Source organism: Rosa chinensis, chromosome 1 (genome assembly GCF_002994745.2).
Source record: "Rosa chinensis cultivar Old Blush chromosome 1, RchiOBHm-V2, whole genome shotgun sequence".
Lineage (NCBI taxonomy): Eukaryota > Viridiplantae > Streptophyta > Magnoliopsida > Rosales > Rosaceae > Rosa > Rosa chinensis.
In genome coordinates, this window is record NC_037088.1 from 67,648,464 (window position 1) to 67,665,898 (window position 17,435).

The 17,435-nt window shown below is 40.3% G+C and overlaps 4 protein-coding genes across 6 annotated transcripts; all 4 read left to right on the forward strand.

The window, feature by feature from the left end:
- Positions 1-472: 472 nt before the first annotated feature.
- On the forward strand, positions 473-2,959 carry LOC112184829 (L-type lectin-domain containing receptor kinase VIII.1). Its single transcript, XM_024323066.2, has one exon. It carries the CDS (start codon positions 701-703, stop codon positions 2,729-2,731), a length of 2,031 nt encoding a protein of 676 aa, XP_024178834.1. The 5' UTR covers positions 473-700; the 3' UTR covers positions 2,732-2,959.
- Positions 2,960-3,640: 681 nt separating this feature from the next.
- Positions 3,641-10,542, forward strand: LOC112184909 (stomatin-like protein 2, mitochondrial). 3 transcript variants are annotated; one of them, XR_005804534.1, is made up of 13 exons: positions 3,641-4,029; positions 4,321-4,567; positions 4,663-4,812; positions 5,187-5,244; positions 5,350-5,442; positions 5,537-5,602; positions 5,749-5,828; positions 6,613-6,672; positions 6,781-7,051; positions 8,367-8,925; positions 9,368-9,621; positions 9,759-9,847; positions 10,280-10,542. XR_005804534.1 is itself a non-coding variant. In XM_040512573.1 (10 exons), exons 1-9 carry the CDS (start codon positions 3,809-3,811, stop codon positions 7,042-7,044), a joined length of 1,239 nt encoding a protein of 412 aa, XP_040368507.1. In that variant the 5' UTR covers positions 3,641-3,808; the 3' UTR covers positions 7,045-7,051; positions 7,162-7,305. The 3 variants fall into 3 exon arrangements, 2 of the variants coding, with proteins under 2 accessions (XP_040368507.1, XP_024178913.1); XM_040512573.1 differs by lacking the exons at positions 8,367-8,925; positions 9,368-9,621; positions 9,759-9,847; positions 10,280-10,542 and adding an exon at positions 7,162-7,305; XM_024323145.2 differs by lacking the exons at positions 8,367-8,925; positions 9,368-9,621; positions 9,759-9,847; positions 10,280-10,542 and having other exon boundaries at positions 6,781-7,305.
- An 850-nt stretch (positions 10,543-11,392) lies between these two features.
- Positions 11,393-13,407, forward strand: LOC112184921 (UNC93-like protein 1). The gene is made up of 2 exons (XM_024323148.2): positions 11,393-12,896; positions 13,026-13,407. The coding sequence occupies exons 1-2, from the start codon at positions 11,731-11,733 to the stop codon at positions 13,255-13,257; spliced, it is 1,398 nt and encodes a 465-aa protein (XP_024178916.1). The 5' UTR covers positions 11,393-11,730; the 3' UTR covers positions 13,258-13,407.
- Positions 13,408-15,835: 2,428 nt separating this feature from the next.
- Positions 15,836-16,857, forward strand: LOC112181967. The gene has a single exon (XM_024320378.2). It carries the CDS (start codon positions 16,161-16,163, stop codon positions 16,569-16,571), a length of 411 nt encoding a protein of 136 aa, XP_024176146.1. The 5' UTR covers positions 15,836-16,160; the 3' UTR covers positions 16,572-16,857.
- Positions 16,858-17,435: the final 578 nt, after the last annotated feature.

The window sequence follows — 17,435 nt, forward strand, 5'->3', positions numbered from 1 at the left end:
AATGGTCAAATGGGTTTGATACACCACCTGTGTACAAAGAAAGCCAATTGCTCTGGAATGTATCTCAAAGTCTAAGTTCTCTGAAGAATTTGGCATCTTGCACTTCCCTTAAACTATTTTATAGTCATCCATCATTGGCTCCTGATATAAATTGGTTTTGTACTCTTGCGTCTAGACTTTGGTTTGGGTTTGCTCATATAAAGTCGGCACAACTCTAATGCTTCTTTAGCGAATGTGGTTCAATAAGATGATTGATTTGTCTTTGTCCCATCAATTCCAAATGATTGACTAGGAGTGATTTCTGGCCCGAAAGTTTAGAGACGTCAAATTTGATTCCGCTAATAAGTGTATTTTATGCGATTTGCTAATAAGGTGCCTGGTGCTGGTGGTCTATAACAAACGTCATAAAGATCCAAAATGACATTTGTGGTGCCAAATTCTATGCACATCACATGCTTGGACCCATGTCATCTTAATCATTCATAACATGACTATTCTATAAGAGTGAGATGATATGCATTTGTGTAGATAAGAAGTGATTCTTCAGGTTGTAACTTGTTCCAATCAATTATCTTAACTTGTGTGCTTTTGTATTTACTTGCTTATGGACACTATCTGTCTATCTTCATTCATCACCCAACTCTTCTTTCTTGTATAGCTTCACAACCTCAACTGCAATCAAATCCAAACTCTTTCAATAATGAGTTGCTTCAACTGGTTGCTCTATTTAGCTGCTGCTTTGGCCGTGATACGCAACGAGCTTCTAGTTGATTCAGCTAGTGACAAGAAGCACCACAGCGGACCAGTTGTTAATGTGACCAAGCACCTCATGTTCCCAGATTTCAACCTCTCCTACAACCCCCGAATCTTGAACGATGTAAAGCTCTTAGGCAGTGCCAAGCTTGCTTCAAAAACCAGTGCTATACAAATCCCCGACGAGTCTCATGTCACTGATCTCAGACACCAAGCCGGCCGAGCCATCTACTCTTCTTCAATCCGACTCCTGGACCCTCACACCGAAACCCCTGCCTCTTTCGAAACAACCTTCTCTTTTCAATTCCACAATGCCTCTTCATCTTCACCTGAACGAATCCAAACTACTCAAAGCGGTGGTTATGGTAATGGTGGCAGTGGACTAGCCTTCGTCATCGTCCCGGATGAGTTCACAGTTGGCAGACCTGGTGCTTGGCTTGCCATGCTCAACGATGCTTGTGAAGATGACTACAAGGTCATAGCAATCGAATTCGACACACGTTTGAATCCAGAGTTTGGAGACCCTAATGATAACCATGTAGGTATCAACTTGGGGACTATTATCTCCACTGAAACAATCAACGCTTCTGATGTTGGCGTCTTCCTCAACGACGGTTCAGTCCACCGAGCTTGGATAAGCTACAACGGCTCACGCCGTTGGATGGAAATTCGTTTGGGATCAGACGACGGAAGTTACCCTTCAAAGCCAGTCTTCTCCGGATCTCTTGACCTCTCACCGTTTCTGAATGAGTACATGTTCGTTGGATTTTCGGCTTCCACAGGCAATCACACCCAAATCCACAGCGTGCTTTCTTGGAACTTCACTTCTGTTAGTCAAGCTTTTCTTCGTGTGCCATCAATGGAGACATGTGAGAGCAAGATTGTTGTTACTGAAAACTCTCGTGCTGAGCCTCCCGGCACGTTCTTGATCTTTATAGCTGTGCTGGTACTTGCCATAGCTGTTATGCTTAGCCTTTACTATAACAGCAAGCGTAGAAGTGCAAATTCGGATAGTGCTAGTATAGTGTTGCCGGAGAAGAAGCAGAGACCGAGGCCTCCAAACAAGCCTAGAAGCTTCACAATCTCGGAGATTTCATTGGCGACTAGGTCTTTCGGAGAGCTAGAGATACTTGGAGGTGGATCAAAAGGGGTGTGCTACCGAGGGAAGCTTTCGAACGGATGTCAAGTGGCAGTGAAGCGGTTTTCGCCTCAGTTTCTGAACTCACAAGGGTTGGATAGGAGGAGATTGATGAAGGAAATCAAGGGGATTAGCAGGGTTAGACACCCGAACTTAGTTTCCATTAGAGGATGGTGTCAGGACAAGAAAGAGACTATGGTTGTGTATGAGTTTTTCTCCAATGGAAGCCTTGATAAGTGGCTGTTTGGTGTTGGTGTTCTTCCGTGGACTCGGAGGTTCAAGGTTGTGAGAGATGTGGCTGAAGCACTCAGTTACTTGCACTCCAATCAATTGGCGCACAAGAACTTGAAGACCACCAGTGTCTTTCTTGATGTTAGTTTCCGGGCTGTTCTAGGAGACTTTGGGTTTGTGCTATGTGGAGCAGAGTCGAGAAGGTTTGAATCGACGGTGAGTCAAAGCGCTGATGTGTTTGAATTCGGCCTCTTTGTGTTGGAAGTGGTGGGAGGGAGGAAGAGGTTGGAGGCAGAGTTGGGTGAATTGGAGGAGAGGGACTTGCTGGACTTCACCTGGAGAATGCATGAAATTGGTGAAATGAGGAGGGTTGTGGATAAGAGAATGGGTGCAGTGATCAATTTCGATCAAGCAATTAGGGTTTTGGAGATTGGATTGCTTTGCACACTGAATGCGAGCAAAGGGAGGCCTAGTATGGAGCAAGTTGTGGAGTTTCTTTGCATGGAGAGGCCAATCCCTGAGTTGCCACAGACTCGACCTATTGCTTTGTTCCCCTACAACAGCACCAATGCTCTCTGTACAGGTTATTCTTGTGCTCCTTTCAAATGAAGGATAGTGTTGAATCTTCTTGGGCCTTTTTATAGATTTTAGTGAGTATATATATGTGTGTATGGATTGCAATGATAGATGTACTTCATTTCCAGACATTCTCATTCAACTTCTCCATAGAACTATGGTTGTGTTGAAACAAGACGCTGGTCTTAAATGAAGCATGGTATGGACATATAATAAAATGTGGTTTAGCGTCTGGGGCTGGTAATAACCTCACTCAAGCTACATCCGGTTTCAATTCTTCAAAATTGTAAATTTTCATCAATAGTTGGTTTGAGAGTCTATCACTATCTCATATTTTAAGTAAGATCTTTAAAACTCCATCAAGGAGAAACTTTTGAACAAAATTTTAAACAATTAAGGGCCTAAATACACAATCTATCTCATCTTTAAACCTTCTTTACTCGATTTGTGAAACAAAAAAAACACCCGAAACTGTCCAAATATGTCAACATTGTGAAATTGGCCGATTTCAATATGAAAATCTAGACAACTGATGCAGTGAGTGAGGTTTGCAATTCGGGCACAAAACTCAAACAAATGACTTCGAGTCCAACCCTAATCTCGTAAACCCTTGAGCCTCAAAAAAGAAATGTTATATGTTACATCAATATACAGATACTTTAAGTAGACTTGGTTTGATACAAAGACAGACTAATTCCGATACAGAATAGTCCCAAAACTATAGTCTACCTTTGAGTTGAATTAATCCACTTAATATATTAGCACATTGATGTACCATATACGAATTATTGAAATTAAACTAATTTACCGAAAAAGGATAAAAATAAAAATGTTCCCAAAAAACAAACGTCTCATAGGCCAAGGCCCCATACAAATGCTAAGATAAAAAATTTCCGGTAACTTGCACGGTAATACAAAATTCTGAAGAAAAGAAAACCAAGTGTGGGCAGCACGCCAGATTCATGACCCTCTCTTGAAAATGTCACGTTTAAAACCCATTTCTCTTCTCTCTCTGCAAATCTAAAACCCTGGAGAGAGAGAGAGAGAGACCCTTCGTCTTCTTGCTCTCTACGAAACCGCACACAGAGACCTCTCCCAATTTCCACAAAGATGAACAACCTCATCAAGCTCAGCTCCCTCAACGCCTTGAGATCCCTCCGCCATTCTCAGCCGTCGGCGACGGCGACTGCGGCTCTCCGGACCCTCACCACCAGCTCGTCGCCCCTCGGCAACCGCTCGCTCGTGCCCGCTCCGTCTTCCTCGATCGTTCCCGGCGCGCAGAGTTTTCTCGGCGTTCGACATTTCCGTGGCAGCATCAACAGCGATTCCAAGTAATTTCGATTTCTCAAGTTTCTTTTTTAGGTTTCTGTGGATTGTTAGGATTTTAGAAGTAACTCGTTTGGTTAGTGTAGTCAAGCATTGACTCTAGCCTGTATGAATTGTTAGGGTTTAGGGTTTATGTGTAGAAACAATGAGATTGCTGCTTCAATTTAACTGTGGAATTTGGATTGTGCGTGGATGTATGGTTATATTTACTAGTATTGTGTTGATGGATTGTTTATGTGTGGGTTGGTGTGATATGAGCAAGTTCTTGACCGTGTTGTTTGGGGGTTTATGTGTAGGAACCATGAGATTGCTCCACCAATCAACTGGGGAATTCGGATTGTGCCGGAACGTATGGCTTTTGTGATTGAGCGGTTTGGGAAGTACCACACGACTCTGCAGTCTGGGATCCATTTTCTGATTCCGTTTGTCGACAGAATTGCTTTCGTGCATTCGTTGAAAGAGGAGGTCTTTAATGTGCCAGACCAGGCAGCTATCACCCAAGACAATGTCAGGATTCAGGTTGATGGGGTTATTTACCTGAAGGTAATGTCACATTATTGAACTTGGCTTCGTGTGGCTTGGATAGGTTGTTTACTGGGTCACTGAGTGTTTGTTTTGTTTTTTTGGTGTTGATGCAGATTGAGGACCCCCACCTGGCCTCCTATGGATCTGTGCGTCCTTTTGATGCAGCTATTCAGCTTGCTCAGGGGATCATGCGTACAGCAATTGCGAAACTTACTCTTGACAATGCATTCAAGGAAAGAGAAAACCTCAATGATGAGATAGTGGTACGTTTATCTTCTTTCTCTCGTGATGATAGTCTGTGATTTGTTGCTGGTATTAAGAGAATGTTTGATGAAGATAGTAGCAGTAGGGTGTGTGAATCACTCTCGACAACCCATTGCGAAAAGATAGTTGCTCAATAATGAGATAGTGGTAGATCTATCTGCTTCCTTGCATATCATTAAACCTGCCACTTTTGAATATATCTGTCTATATTTGTTTACTCATTGGCCCAAAAGTTTTTGTCCTGTATTTTGATAATCTGTTGGGCAAGAAAGCAGGGTAAATATGCCTTCTCTACTTTATTCCAGTTTGATGTTCAATATTAGTCTTTCAAAGATTGTTTCCTTGTAAGCTCACCTAACATATTATTTTGTAGAGGGTAGTCAACGAAGCTGCAACAGCATATGGCTTGAGGTGCATCCGATATGTGATAAGTAAGACATCTTTTTTACAAGTATTTCATTAGGACATATTTTCATAATTTCATTATGTCTGTGAGAAATCTTTGTGTAACCGCTTAAATTGACATACTTGTTTAGGGGACATAACTCCTCCTCTTGCGGTGAGGCAATCTATGGAAATGCAAGCAGATGCAGAACGCAAAAAGAGAGTTAAAATTCTTGTGTCTGAAGGTAAGAAACCATATGTTTGTTTGAATTCTAGTTATATATACAAGGTTCGCTAAGTATCAAGAAAAATTCACTGAAATTGACTAATCTTTCTCAGGTGAAAGGGATGCCGCCATTAACCAAGCAGAAGGGGAGAGGCGTGCTGCATTTTTAGCTGCAGAAGGTAGCTACATTTCCTATGTAATTTAGTTCCAGTAGTTTGAAATATTGTGTGGATGAATTTGATGTTGATGTTCCTTTAATTGGATGAATTTGGTACTTGTAAATTCTACTGTTGACTTTTCCATTCTTTATTTCGTTCTTTTATAGGAGAACTTGCTAAAGCAGATGCGGCTTCTAAAGGAATTTCCCTTGTATCAAAGAGTCTTATGGAAGCTGGGGGTATAGAGGTGAGGTTCTTCACTCCCTGTATTGTGATTGTAGTATTATCAATAAAAGTCTTGGAGGTTGCAAAGTGTTTCTATGAGTGATCCTTCCTTAAGTGTTTGATTTGGCATATGCACATAGTCTTGGTACTTGTTTCTAGACTGCAGAGGCTGTCCTTTTAGTGCTGTAAATGTAAAAGCAATTTATTCATACAATCAAGGCTGGGAATGCAATTATGTGTCTGCAACTCTTTCTTTTACCTCTTTTGACTGTATGCAGTGTTAATGCCTGTTGGATGGTATATTATTGGAACATTTTTTTTCTTCTTCATAATTAGTTTCGGATCTTCAGTTTCATACTATTTAGCTTTTCACCTTTCATACAAGTTCTTTTGTTATCCAACACAGTTGTTCCAAATGGTTCCATCATTACTAAGCTGTAACAGCATATGGTTTCCCCTCATGCCTTTTGTGAAATAGGCCAAAAAGTTAACTGGCAAGAATATTAATGGACTTTATCTTCTTTATAAGCTAAAGCTTCTAAATCATGTTTCTTCTTTCTATTGCGCCATGTTTCAAAGTGTTAAATTCTTCAAGAATCAGTAAATTTTAAAAAGGTCCAGTTATTCATTAATGTCTTATCGAGTGAAAAGAAAAATGTATGTAGTATATATTAAAATTTGAATTTTTATAAGCAATGATCATGTAGACTTTTCTTATTTAGTCTGACGTCTTGTGGTGTACAGACTTGTGAAAATCATATTTGTATGGATGGAAGAAGAAACTAATGGTCTGATTTGATTTGCAGGCTGCTGGTTTGAAAGTCGCTGAGCAGTATGTCATTGCATTCGGAAATCTGGCGAAACAGGTGAAAACAGGAGCATTGAAATTTTTGTGTATGCTGTGTTTATATATGCTCAAGTGATTAATAAAATAGCCTGCCTTTTAATCTGTGTCTCTTGTACCTTTTCTCCAGGGCACCTCAACAGTGTTTCTTCCCAATGATGCTACTGGTGTCTCCTCCATGATTTCTCAAGCCATTTCTCTTTATAAAAGGTTGGGTGGGGATCCAACCACTGGATCAACTGGAGGCTTTAAGGCTGATACTCCCTCGAAAGAATCTCAGCATGCAACTAAGTTGATTGAGGAAACAGTTGATGGAGATAAGGCTTCAAAGTTTTCCCTTCAAAACCAGAAGGTGCCTGATGAACTTGGGTTTTCTCTTCAAAACCGCAAGTAGAATAGAGGTGAATTTTCTCAATATCACAGTCAGAGCAGTTTTGAGTCTTTACAGCAGACTTGTCACTTTAATATGAGCTGTAATTAACTACAAGGTATTACATCGTTGCTATGTCAGAGATACAGGCTAATCCAGTGATTGAACTCTTTGTTTGGGTTGGTTCAGCAATGATATTAATTCTCTGATCATTTAGGTGAATGGTGGCTTTACTTGATTACTAATTACAAGTAATGCAATTGAGTGAGATTTTGCTTTTCGGTACAGCTTTTGCAGTTCGAAAATAAACAATTCAGAGTTCTTTAGCTGCCGTTTGGTAAGAATTTGCAAAACAGTTTCAACTTTTAAGTAACAAAATTATAGAGTTTGGATGTAAAGTGTTATAGAAAAAAAAAATTTGGAAATGAAAAATGTCAGATAATAGGTTAATTTATAGTTTTCTTTTGCAACTATAGACTGCAATAGGTTAATTCTATACAATAAACTGGTAAAGTTTACCGGTTTATTGTAGCGCGATTCCGTTGGGTGTTGTCATAGTAACTGGGCCGGAAAAAGTAAAACTACTGGAGCCCAAAACAAAATGGACTCGTCAGTAAATCCAGTTGGGAGGTTCAATATACACGACTACACAATTCACTTTGATTTCTGACGTTGATATCAACCACATTCTCTCTCTCTCTCTGTGAAAACCCTATTAACCAAAGCCGAAAGCCGCGGTCTTCTTCCCCCATCTTCTTCTTCTTCAAGATGTCTGAATTCAGCCCTGGAAATAGACCCATCGATTTACAACAGAAGATTTTAATGAAATCGGTAATGGCAGATGGTGAGTTTTCAAAATTCCCCCGTTTCAGATACCTGAATACGATCGATATTGTTTCAAATTCCCCCGTTTCAGATACCTGAATAGGATCTGGAAACGGTGGGCCTTGCCCAAGTATAGCGGCACGGCCCACCTCACCGACCTCACTTACTAGTCTCTGTGCTCGTCGATGGCTTCACTTTCAATACTAAAACTGTGCTGAACTCTAAGAAAGAAGCCGAGGGCTGTGCTGCGGGGTTGGCATTGGCCATAACAGAAGCTGTATCTGATATAGGGCAGTAGTTAAGAGCTAGCCACAAGTAGATCTTGCCACATATTACTCCATATATTAATAGATGAGCCTTTTTTCCAGCATGTGGTTTTGCAAATCAAAAACCATTTTAGGAACTAGTGGTGAAATGTGAATAAAGTGCTGCATACATCAAAAATTGTTGCTTGTTAACTCTGCAATGTTTTGTCTATGCTTCTAAATCCACTTGCTGCCTGATCTTTTCCTTGTTCCCAGACATCATCATTATCAGTAGTCCTAATGCTCAACTTCTCGTGAATCCACCACTCCTCGCTGCACTCCTTGTGCCATGGAGATTAGCATTAGCGTGTCTGCAATACCATGATGATCATCAAAACTATCATTTCCACCGGTAGCAGCACCACCATCTCCCTCAGCATTGCCTCGCTTGCACTCACTGCCCTTCTTAGCCACCAATTGGCTGAGTTCAACCATAGCCTGCTTGATTTCCAAAGCCATTCGGTCAACTTTCACATAATTTCCCTTTGCTGTGTTGTGGGAAGTTTCACGATCTCGGCAAGCCTTTCAGGCTTATTCTTCTTGAAATGCCCCTTATTGGGAGAATGGGCAGATTGGATTAGGATCGGGAAAGGGGTTCATGTAGTTGGTCAAGTCGAGTTGGCGGGCTTCTCAAGGCTGCAGGGACATGCTGGCCGATGAGATTTTCACCTCTGGGAACGTACTCAATTACTTGCCTTGGATGCATTCAAAAGCCTATAATATACACTAGGGGAATGAGCTTGACTGATCGATACAAATTGGCAATGCATTTCAGGTACTGAGTTCTGTCTACTTAAGAATTCCTTTGTAATGCATGAATTGTTATAAAGTGATTCATACTAATATAACATTTCAAAATTACATTTTTTTTCTTTTCTGGTTTTCTCTTCAATTTCTAATATAATGCGCGTCTGTTTGTCATATATTTCAACTCAGTGAATAGATTAAGACACGTCTTTAACTAGTTTCTTTCACCAAAAACATCTAGCACCAGCTTTGTTTCTGTTCTCCTGTTCTTGTCTCAAGCCAATGGATGTAATTAAACATTATACTTCAAGTTTCTCTATAAAGTATTTTCCGGTTGTCATAAGCTCTCTGCTGTGAAATTTTGCTTATGGGTTAAACCTATTCCAGATTAACACTGGCATACTGATTCTCGGTCTTGCAAGACAAGTTTCCCAATGGTATTAATGTCCTTTCTTTATTCTCTGGGATAGGTGGAGTAGAAGTAGCCCTTGGTATGATTGTTTGGGATCCATATGAAGAGTCTAGTGGAAGCAAAGATCGTGAAGTGTTGGTGGGAGCAAACAAAGCAGACTGGGAATTTGATTTTCCTTGTTGATTTAAATGAGTTGGATGCTGACCGATTGGAACAGTTTGTGTTCATTCGGTGGATTTGATCTTGTAGTTGGTGGGATCCCCTGCAATAATCCAACAGCCAGTATTCACAAAGTTTATTTGCGGATTGTAGGTGAGACTTCTACTCAGAATTTCAACAGCTACAGCTTCTGATGATGCATAATTTCTATGGTAAAAATGGTACCTCCTTTTAATTCCCTAAGGGTTAATCTGGTTATGTGGTTAATCAAAGGTTTGGCTTTTTTGTAGTTGTTGGATATCATAGAACAAGGCTCCGTGCAGATGCAGTAAAACTCCATTGCGCAGATGACTCTCCAAAATTGCCATTATTCCTTAAGGTACCTGCAAAGTGCTTCATACGAATCAATGGACTTCATTGCTATCTTCTTTCCCTCTTTATTTTCTGGGGTGTGTCTGTGTCTGTCCAAAGACATCACCATGTATTGCTTAAATGATTCATTTCACATATGGAGTAATTTTTCATTTGGAGCTAGTGGAGTTTTTCTCTTGGTAAATAAATTGTGATTTAGTATAGGCATTTAGAACCCACCTACGCTCGTTCCTATTGCTAGTATAGCTTCCATGACTTCAATTTAAGCATCATTGTTCTGTTATATGCTGATATGTATACATTTTGTTATAAGCTTCTTTCTAGTGTTCTTGAAAACACTTTTCTGGTGTTTATCTAATTCTTTTTCGCATTTGCAGACGTAATTGAAAAATGATCATGCTTTGAGAATGACTTCATCTTACTGTGTTTGATTGGCTAGGTTACTTCCACAACAAAGAAACAAGTGATTGTCTCTAATGGGTTACCTCACCTAAGCAATCGGATATGGAGTTCCTTCACCTACTAAACTAGCAGTCTTGGCTCCTGGCAGTAACAATTGTTGTGTAATTTAGTTGACAATTCTGATCTAATCTAGTTCCACTAGTGTGTTTAAAAGTGGAATAAGTTTAAATGGAAAACTTTTCTAGTTATATCCAACGAACTTCTCCTTTCAGTTTAATTGCTACATCTTTTCGTAGACTAGCATTGCTGTCTTCTATTTGAGTATTATCAATTCTTTCTAAACGTCCAATAAAAGGAGGTTGCTTTTTTGCTTGATCTCCTTCATCAATATCTGTTGTGAAGTTATGGTGGCTTGGATTTCAGTTCCACCAGTCCGAAAAATGCTATCACGTAATTAGAAACGAATGTCACGTGTGATCAATATCCTCTAGTTTTCTAGCCTTCTAGCATTGCCTTCTATATTTACTCCCACTCCGGTCATTAGGAACCGGAAACTTTCCAATAATAATTTTCAACATACCTACACGAAAACAATCGAATTCTGTAGAATAAATATCATGCATTGCAGCCGGCCGGCCTGCAATTCCTTGAGCTAATAATGTTGCCAGCAAAAGAAAACGATTAAACTTTGTGATTACGCAAAAACAAGAACTTCATCATGGTGACCTAAGTATCCATTCTTAATAACTAATTAGTCAAGCTCTTAATTTGGCCTATTATAATTATATCCTATGTTGGCCTGCAATGGAAATATAATCCAAGTTACTTATAGTCAAGAACACGTGGGCCTGCCCTGTATAATAAGACACATAAACCTTTCTATTCTCATGAGTCCCTACTCCTATACCGTTCATTACTAATATCCGGTCGCGATCAATCCGAAAAGAGGGTTGTTTTTGCCTATCGCTGTAAAAGCACATAATTTATGCAGTAAAAATTTTGGATTTGGATTTGGTGTCTGTTATGGTTTGGCTTTGTTATTTTGTTTGGGAACAGAATCCGGCTCCACATGAATAGAATATTCAGGATTCCATTCCACCTATTACAAACTGTGACTGATTCCTTCTTCTTCGTTATTTTATATTGCTCATCCGGATTGATCCTCACGGGCTTCATCGATATATACAGCTGTGTTCTTGTAAAGCCTGGAATCCAAAATTGTACTCCTCTATGTGATTTGTCTTCTCTCATGTTTTTTGGTTTTTAAGAGTCAACCTTTGCCTACAATTCCACTCAGTCTCTAACTCTTTGCCAAGTTTGGTCCCCATATAGCGCTCCATTTTCCACAACTTGGTCCGAAGTACGAAAGTCGCAATCTTTTTTGCCTCTATCACTAACCAAAACCAACCAAACCAGAGCTGTGGATGAGTTTGAATATTTTCTTCACTCCCCAACAATATCTTCCATTGAAGTTTTGATCTTGGCGTGATGGGTTTCGAAGGAGCTGACGATTTGGACAAGGAGGGCCAGAAACTGCCGCCCCAGTCTAAATTCCGGTACAACTCGCCTCTGGTGCAAGTCGGTCTCATCGGTCTGGTCTGCTTCTGCTGCCCCGGAATGTTCAACGCCCTCTCCGGCATGGGCGGCGGAGGCCAGGTCGACCCCACCGCCTCCAACAACGCCTCCACCGCCCTCTACTCCTTCTTCGCCGTCTTCGGCATCCTCGGCGGCGGTATCTACAACATCCTCGGTCCCCGCCTCACTCTCCTCTCCGCCTGCTCCACCTACGTCCTCTACGCCGGCTCCTTCCTCTACTACAACCACCACAAGCACCAGGCCTTCGCCATCACGGCCGGAGCCATCCTCGGAGTCGGCGCCGGCCTCCTCTGGGCCTGCCAGGGCGCCATCATGACGTCATACCCGCCCCCTAATCGCAAGGGGACGTACATCTCCATCTTCTGGAGTATCTTCAACATGGGAGGTGTCATTGGTGGCTTGATACCATTTGTGCTCAACTATCACAGAAGTGAGGCTGCTTCTGTGAATGATGCAACTTACATCGGCTTCATGGTGTTCATGTCAGTCGGGACCATCCTGTCCCTGGCTATCTTGCCGCCGAGTAAGGTGGTCCGTGACGACGGGACCAAGTGTACTAATATTCAGTACTCCAATGTCACGACTGAGGCGATCGAGATTGTGAAGCTGTTTTTGAATTGGAAGATGCTGCTTATTATCCCTGCTGCTTTTTCTAGCAACTTTTTCTACACTTACCAGTTCAATAATGTGAATAGTGTGATGTTCAATCTGAGGACTAGGGGTTTGAACAATGTGTTCTACTGGGGTGCGCAGATGATTGGGTCGATTGGGATTGGTTACATTATGGATTTCAGCTTCAAGAGCAGGAGGACGAGGGGATTTTTCGGGATTGTAGTGGTGGCTGTTCTTAGCACTGCCATTTGGGCCGGTGGACTTGCTAACCAGGTAGGGTACAGTCGCGGCAAGAAGCCAGAGAAGTTGGATTTCAAGGACTCGGGTTCTGATTTCGCAGGACCGTTTGTGTTGTACTTTAGTTTCGGGTTGCTGGATGCCATGTTCCAGAGCCTTGTTTACTGGGTCATTGGAGCCTTGGCTAATGATTCTGAAATTCTAAGCAGGTATGACATAATGACTCATATTTATTTCTGTGCACATAGTGATAGAGTGGAGTAGTATCAAGTAAATAGCATGGTATAGTTTCAGAGTTTGTGAATTTGATGTGAACAACTTTTGTGCATGTGTTACAGGTATGTTGGATTCTATAAAGGAGTGCAGAGTGCTGGAGGAGCTGTTGCTTGGCAAGTTGATGCTCACAATGTCTCGTTCATCGGTCAATTGATTATGAATTGGGTTTTTACGACTGTGAGCTATCCGTTGTTGCTTATTCTGGTCTTGTTTGCTGTGAAGAATGAGGGTGAAGAAGAGGAAATTACCAAGGGCAAGGATGTTGCGCCTGGCTCGACCAAGGAGGTTGCTTAGCTTAATAAGTGATTCAGATAGATTCTTTGGAATTGTCATTTGTATTTGCTCCCACTTTTAAAAGGTGTTTGCCATCATGTTTACAAGTATTGAAATTGATGAAGTTATCCACTTGTATACACATAAATGGAAGTTCATGCTTTGTCTAAATTTGGTTGATCACAAATCTGTGCTTTTAGTTCAAGAACAGATTCCAAGGTTTTCACCTCAGAATTGGTCTCTATCTCTGGGTTTATCTTCTAGAGAGGGTTAAACACCAGAGTCCTTGTTTATTGTTAACTTTGCTTGGTGCATTCACTGCCTTTGCTGTGACCTATTCTTCTTTTAAATTCCATTCGTCTACATTTCAATAATAAACCAGATAAAGAGACATTTGCTCACGTATTTTATAAGCTTAGGCTGTGTAGGCTAAGCTCTGTTTCCTGTTAGTTTGAGGACATCATCGTTCGTGGCGCATGTCTGGAGGGTTACGACATTTCTTTGTGAAAGACGAACAAATTAATCCTTTCCAGTCTGGCAGTCTCTAATATTTCAAGATTAGAAATACAAAACTATGAAAGAACAGATTGTCTTGTAATTATCCTTAATGGCGTTTATCCTGATTGCTTGCAATCAACCTAAATATAAGCAATTTGAGCAGACTAATTAATCAATCAATTATCAGCTTAAATGCATGACAGATCTTATTCTTAAACCTTAATAAACGAGACTATAATGAATAATATAGATTACACGTACATACATCTAATTAATTTTTTCTTATTAATTGCATGGTTAATGGAGTCCCAAAAGTTTGAATACAAAGTGCATACAAGAAATGATCATTTTCCCCCTGCACTTTTCTCATGTTCATTCATGGGATACAATTGATATAGATCGGAAGTTGTGAATCATACTTTGACAAGGAGCTCTTCCTTCTTGTCCTCTGAGGTGGCCGGAGGAGCAGTCTTGGGTTCTTCTTGTGCTTCCTTTTTCTCCTTCTCCTCCTCCTTTTTGGTCTCCTTGACAGCCTCAACGTATATGATCTCACCTTCCTTGGCAGCGACCTCGACTTCAACTGTCTCCCCTTTCGGGTTCTCTACCACAATAGATTCTCCGGGAAGTACGAGCACGGGCACGGCCTCAGCGGCTTTTGTTTCCTTCTTTTCGTCCTCATCGGGCTTCGAGAGATCTACCAAAGGTGCTTCATCCTTACTCTTATCATCTGATCCGCTGCTGTCCTTCTTATCATCATCAGCAGTGGTCTCAGCCTTGGCGGCAACGGTCTCCTCGGCCTTGACGGGCTCCTCAACCGGAGCAGCGTCCGGGTTGGTTTCGGTCAACTCCTTAGGTTTGCTCGCACAGCCTCCCATGGTTATTGATTAAGAGTATGGGAAGAATGCGCGAGGGTCTTTGGTATGAGCAGAAGCAGGAGGGGCTTCTTGAGGCTGTGGGAGATATGGGGATATAGCATGAGGTTGATATATAGGTGAAGAGGGGAGAGCATGTTTAGGAGAAATTGAAGGTGGAATCAGCCTGGCATTCCTTTTCAAATGGACAGCCACAACTTTGCCGCGCCTTCATTACCAGGAAACACAAAGAGTTCGTTAATTATGGCAGTTATGTTCATTCTTTCCGAATATTGTGCCTGGCCCATCACCGATGTGTGTTGTCTTCTTATACCACAAGATTTAGACCAACAACCGCAAAACAAAATTAGTGTATATTACCTTTGTTCCAATAATGGTGGAAAAGATACACATAAAAGCGTTTTGATATTTCTCAAGAGATTTTGTATTAAGTATCTTTAACATATCGACTTCAAATTCACTCAAAATTGTATTAAACATAAAGTCTCGCTAATTAATGAAGCTGATATAGTTCACTTAAATCTGTATTAAACATAAAGTTCTATCCAAATCTGCCAATAACCATTTGGTCAAACTAAATAAGTTTTTATTCGTAAATTGAGGGAGTCTAATTATTGTTGGTATATAATAAATTTTATAAACTGAACTTTATGCAAATCATTTTTCTTTTTCATTTCTCAAAAGAAGTGTTTAAAAGTATTAACATTATGAAGTTAAGAACCGTTTAGATTAGTAATTATTTACTCTGTGTCTGACAGAATAAGTTAATCTAACGGCTCATAATTTGAGAGTTTCAATACTTCAAAACACTGTAAAACACATACATCATCTAGTAATGAAAGAGAAATGAATCTGTCAAATACTTTTTTAGACACAATTTTTTAGTTCATTGTTTTTCAAATTTATTTTTGGTAAATGAGAATGCTGTTAATATTCCTTTAAAAGGATGATAATATATGGTCAAGAGTGTATAAAAATGCCAATAAATTCCTCATGATTACAACTTTTTTCTTAATTAGTGAGGTAAAATCGAGCAAAAAAGGAAATGATTTGGTGGACATAAATCACATAATCGTATAATCCATGAGATATAATTACTAGTTGTAAATAAAATTATTAACTAATAAATGCCAACACAAAATGCGGGAAAGAAGGACCATCGTTCACTGCTCAAAATACTTATACGACGGCGTCCGGTCACAACTAAGGCATTGCGCGTCAACCAAGTGTCTGATCCTACTTTCCAACATTAGGGATTCTTCAACCTCCTCCTTTATCTATTTTTTTGCTTCGGATGATAGTCAAAACCAAGCATCATTAACCTGGGGGTAAAAGTCAATTCGATCAGAACCTGAAACAACACCTGACCTGACCTGATTTGGAGAAATTCTCTCAAATTTGGGGAAGGTTCAGGGGACGAAGAACAACAATGGTTTTCATGATCTTCCCTTAAGTTTAGATTTTGGGGAAGAGTTTTGAGAGAGATAAGGATTTGGTGCAACTCCATCGAAAAAAGGTGCAAGAATATTGATACAATTAGAGAACTCGCCTTCAATGGAGCTCCACTTCCTTAAGTCCCCAATCTCTCTCATTATACCTATACTCTTCACCGCCTTCATCCTCGGTTGCTTCCCCACCGTCCGATCCGAGCAGGAAGATAGTTTCATCAAACTGCCCTCGGAGTCTCAACCAGCTGATGTATGTCCCGCCCAGACTACGTCACTGGTTCACGCCCTCTCGTGTCCGGTCAATTGCTTTCGACCGGACCCGGTATGCGGCGTGAACGGTGTGACATACTGGTGTGGCTGCCAGGAGGCACAATGTGCAGGGGTTAAAGTGGCCAAGTTGGGATTTTGCGAGGTGGGAAATGGGGGTGCGGCTCCTCTATCTGCGCAGGCCTTGCTTTTGGTTCACATTGTGTGGCTTATCGTCCTCGGATTCTCAGTTTTGTTTGGACTTTTCTAATTCATTCATCTGGTTTTGTTGGTTCAGATTACAGGTTTTGTCCATCTAGCTTTTGCACGAAGGATGAATCACAGCTCTGTATTTTTCCTTTTTTGTTGCTTTTTGGGTTATATGATATGGTAACCCTCTCTTGCCGCACCATTGTAATAACTTATGCAAGAAAGATATCAAAAGGTTATATTTGGTTGAAGTCGTAGGAGGAACCTTTCTTCATTTCAATAGTTAGGTACATTCCTTGTACATTCACCATACATTATTAAGAAGTTTGAGATTGGATGCTTAAAAATCATAGTAGTGGTGGAATTGTGAAGAATTCCTTAATATTTAAAAAGTTTGAATTTGTGTCAACGAGTAAGAAAATAAAGGAGGTCAAATGAATGCTAAATTAGCAAGATAAATGTAAAGAAACAACAAACACTAGTATTAATTCTTTCTAACCCGACGTTGGTGGAATTGTGAAGAATTCCTTAATATTCAAAAAGTTTGAATTTGTGTCAACGAGTAAGAAAATAAAGGAGGTCAAATGAACGCTAAATTAGCAAGATAAATGTAAAGAAACAACAAACACTAGTATTAATTCTTTCTAACCTGACGTTTAGAATAACATGTTTATTTACTTGAACTGAGTATGAGAACAAATTTCAAGTAATTTCCACTATATTAGTAACTCATTTGTTAGAGTCATGACAATTAGTTTGTAATATCAATCGCAACCAGCTGCATTCCTATTAAGATTCATAAGTAAACTATCTAATGAGAACAACTTTTCTCATTCATTAGTAAATAATATTTCAAATTTGTCTCATACTCTTAAATTTCATCATTTCATGTAAATAACCTTGTATCAGAAATTTGACCGTCACT

Excerpts from the sequence above, each read along its gene's own strand:
- LOC112184829 (XM_024323066.2), top strand. The coding sequence starts at position 701 with ATGAGTTGCTTCAACTGGTTGCTCTATTTAGCTGCTGCTTTGGCCGTG.
- LOC112184909 (XM_024323145.2), top strand. The coding sequence starts at position 3,809 with ATGAACAACCTCATCAAGCTCAGCTCCCTCAACGCCTTGAGATCCCTC. Across the intron at positions 5,603-5,748 it reads TGCATTTTTAGCTGCAGAAG|GAGAACTTGCTAAAGCAGAT; the intron begins GTAGCTACATTT and ends GTTCTTTTATAG. Across the intron at positions 5,829-6,612 it reads TGGAAGCTGGGGGTATAGAG|GCTGCTGGTTTGAAAGTCGC; the intron begins GTGAGGTTCTTC and ends TTTGATTTGCAG.
- LOC112184921 (XM_024323148.2), top strand. The coding sequence starts at position 11,731 with ATGGGTTTCGAAGGAGCTGACGATTTGGACAAGGAGGGCCAGAAACTG. Across the intron at positions 12,897-13,025 it reads GATTCTGAAATTCTAAGCAG|GTATGTTGGATTCTATAAAG; the intron begins GTATGACATAAT and ends CATGTGTTACAG.
- LOC112181967 (XM_024320378.2), top strand. The coding sequence starts at position 16,161 with ATGGAGCTCCACTTCCTTAAGTCCCCAATCTCTCTCATTATACCTATA.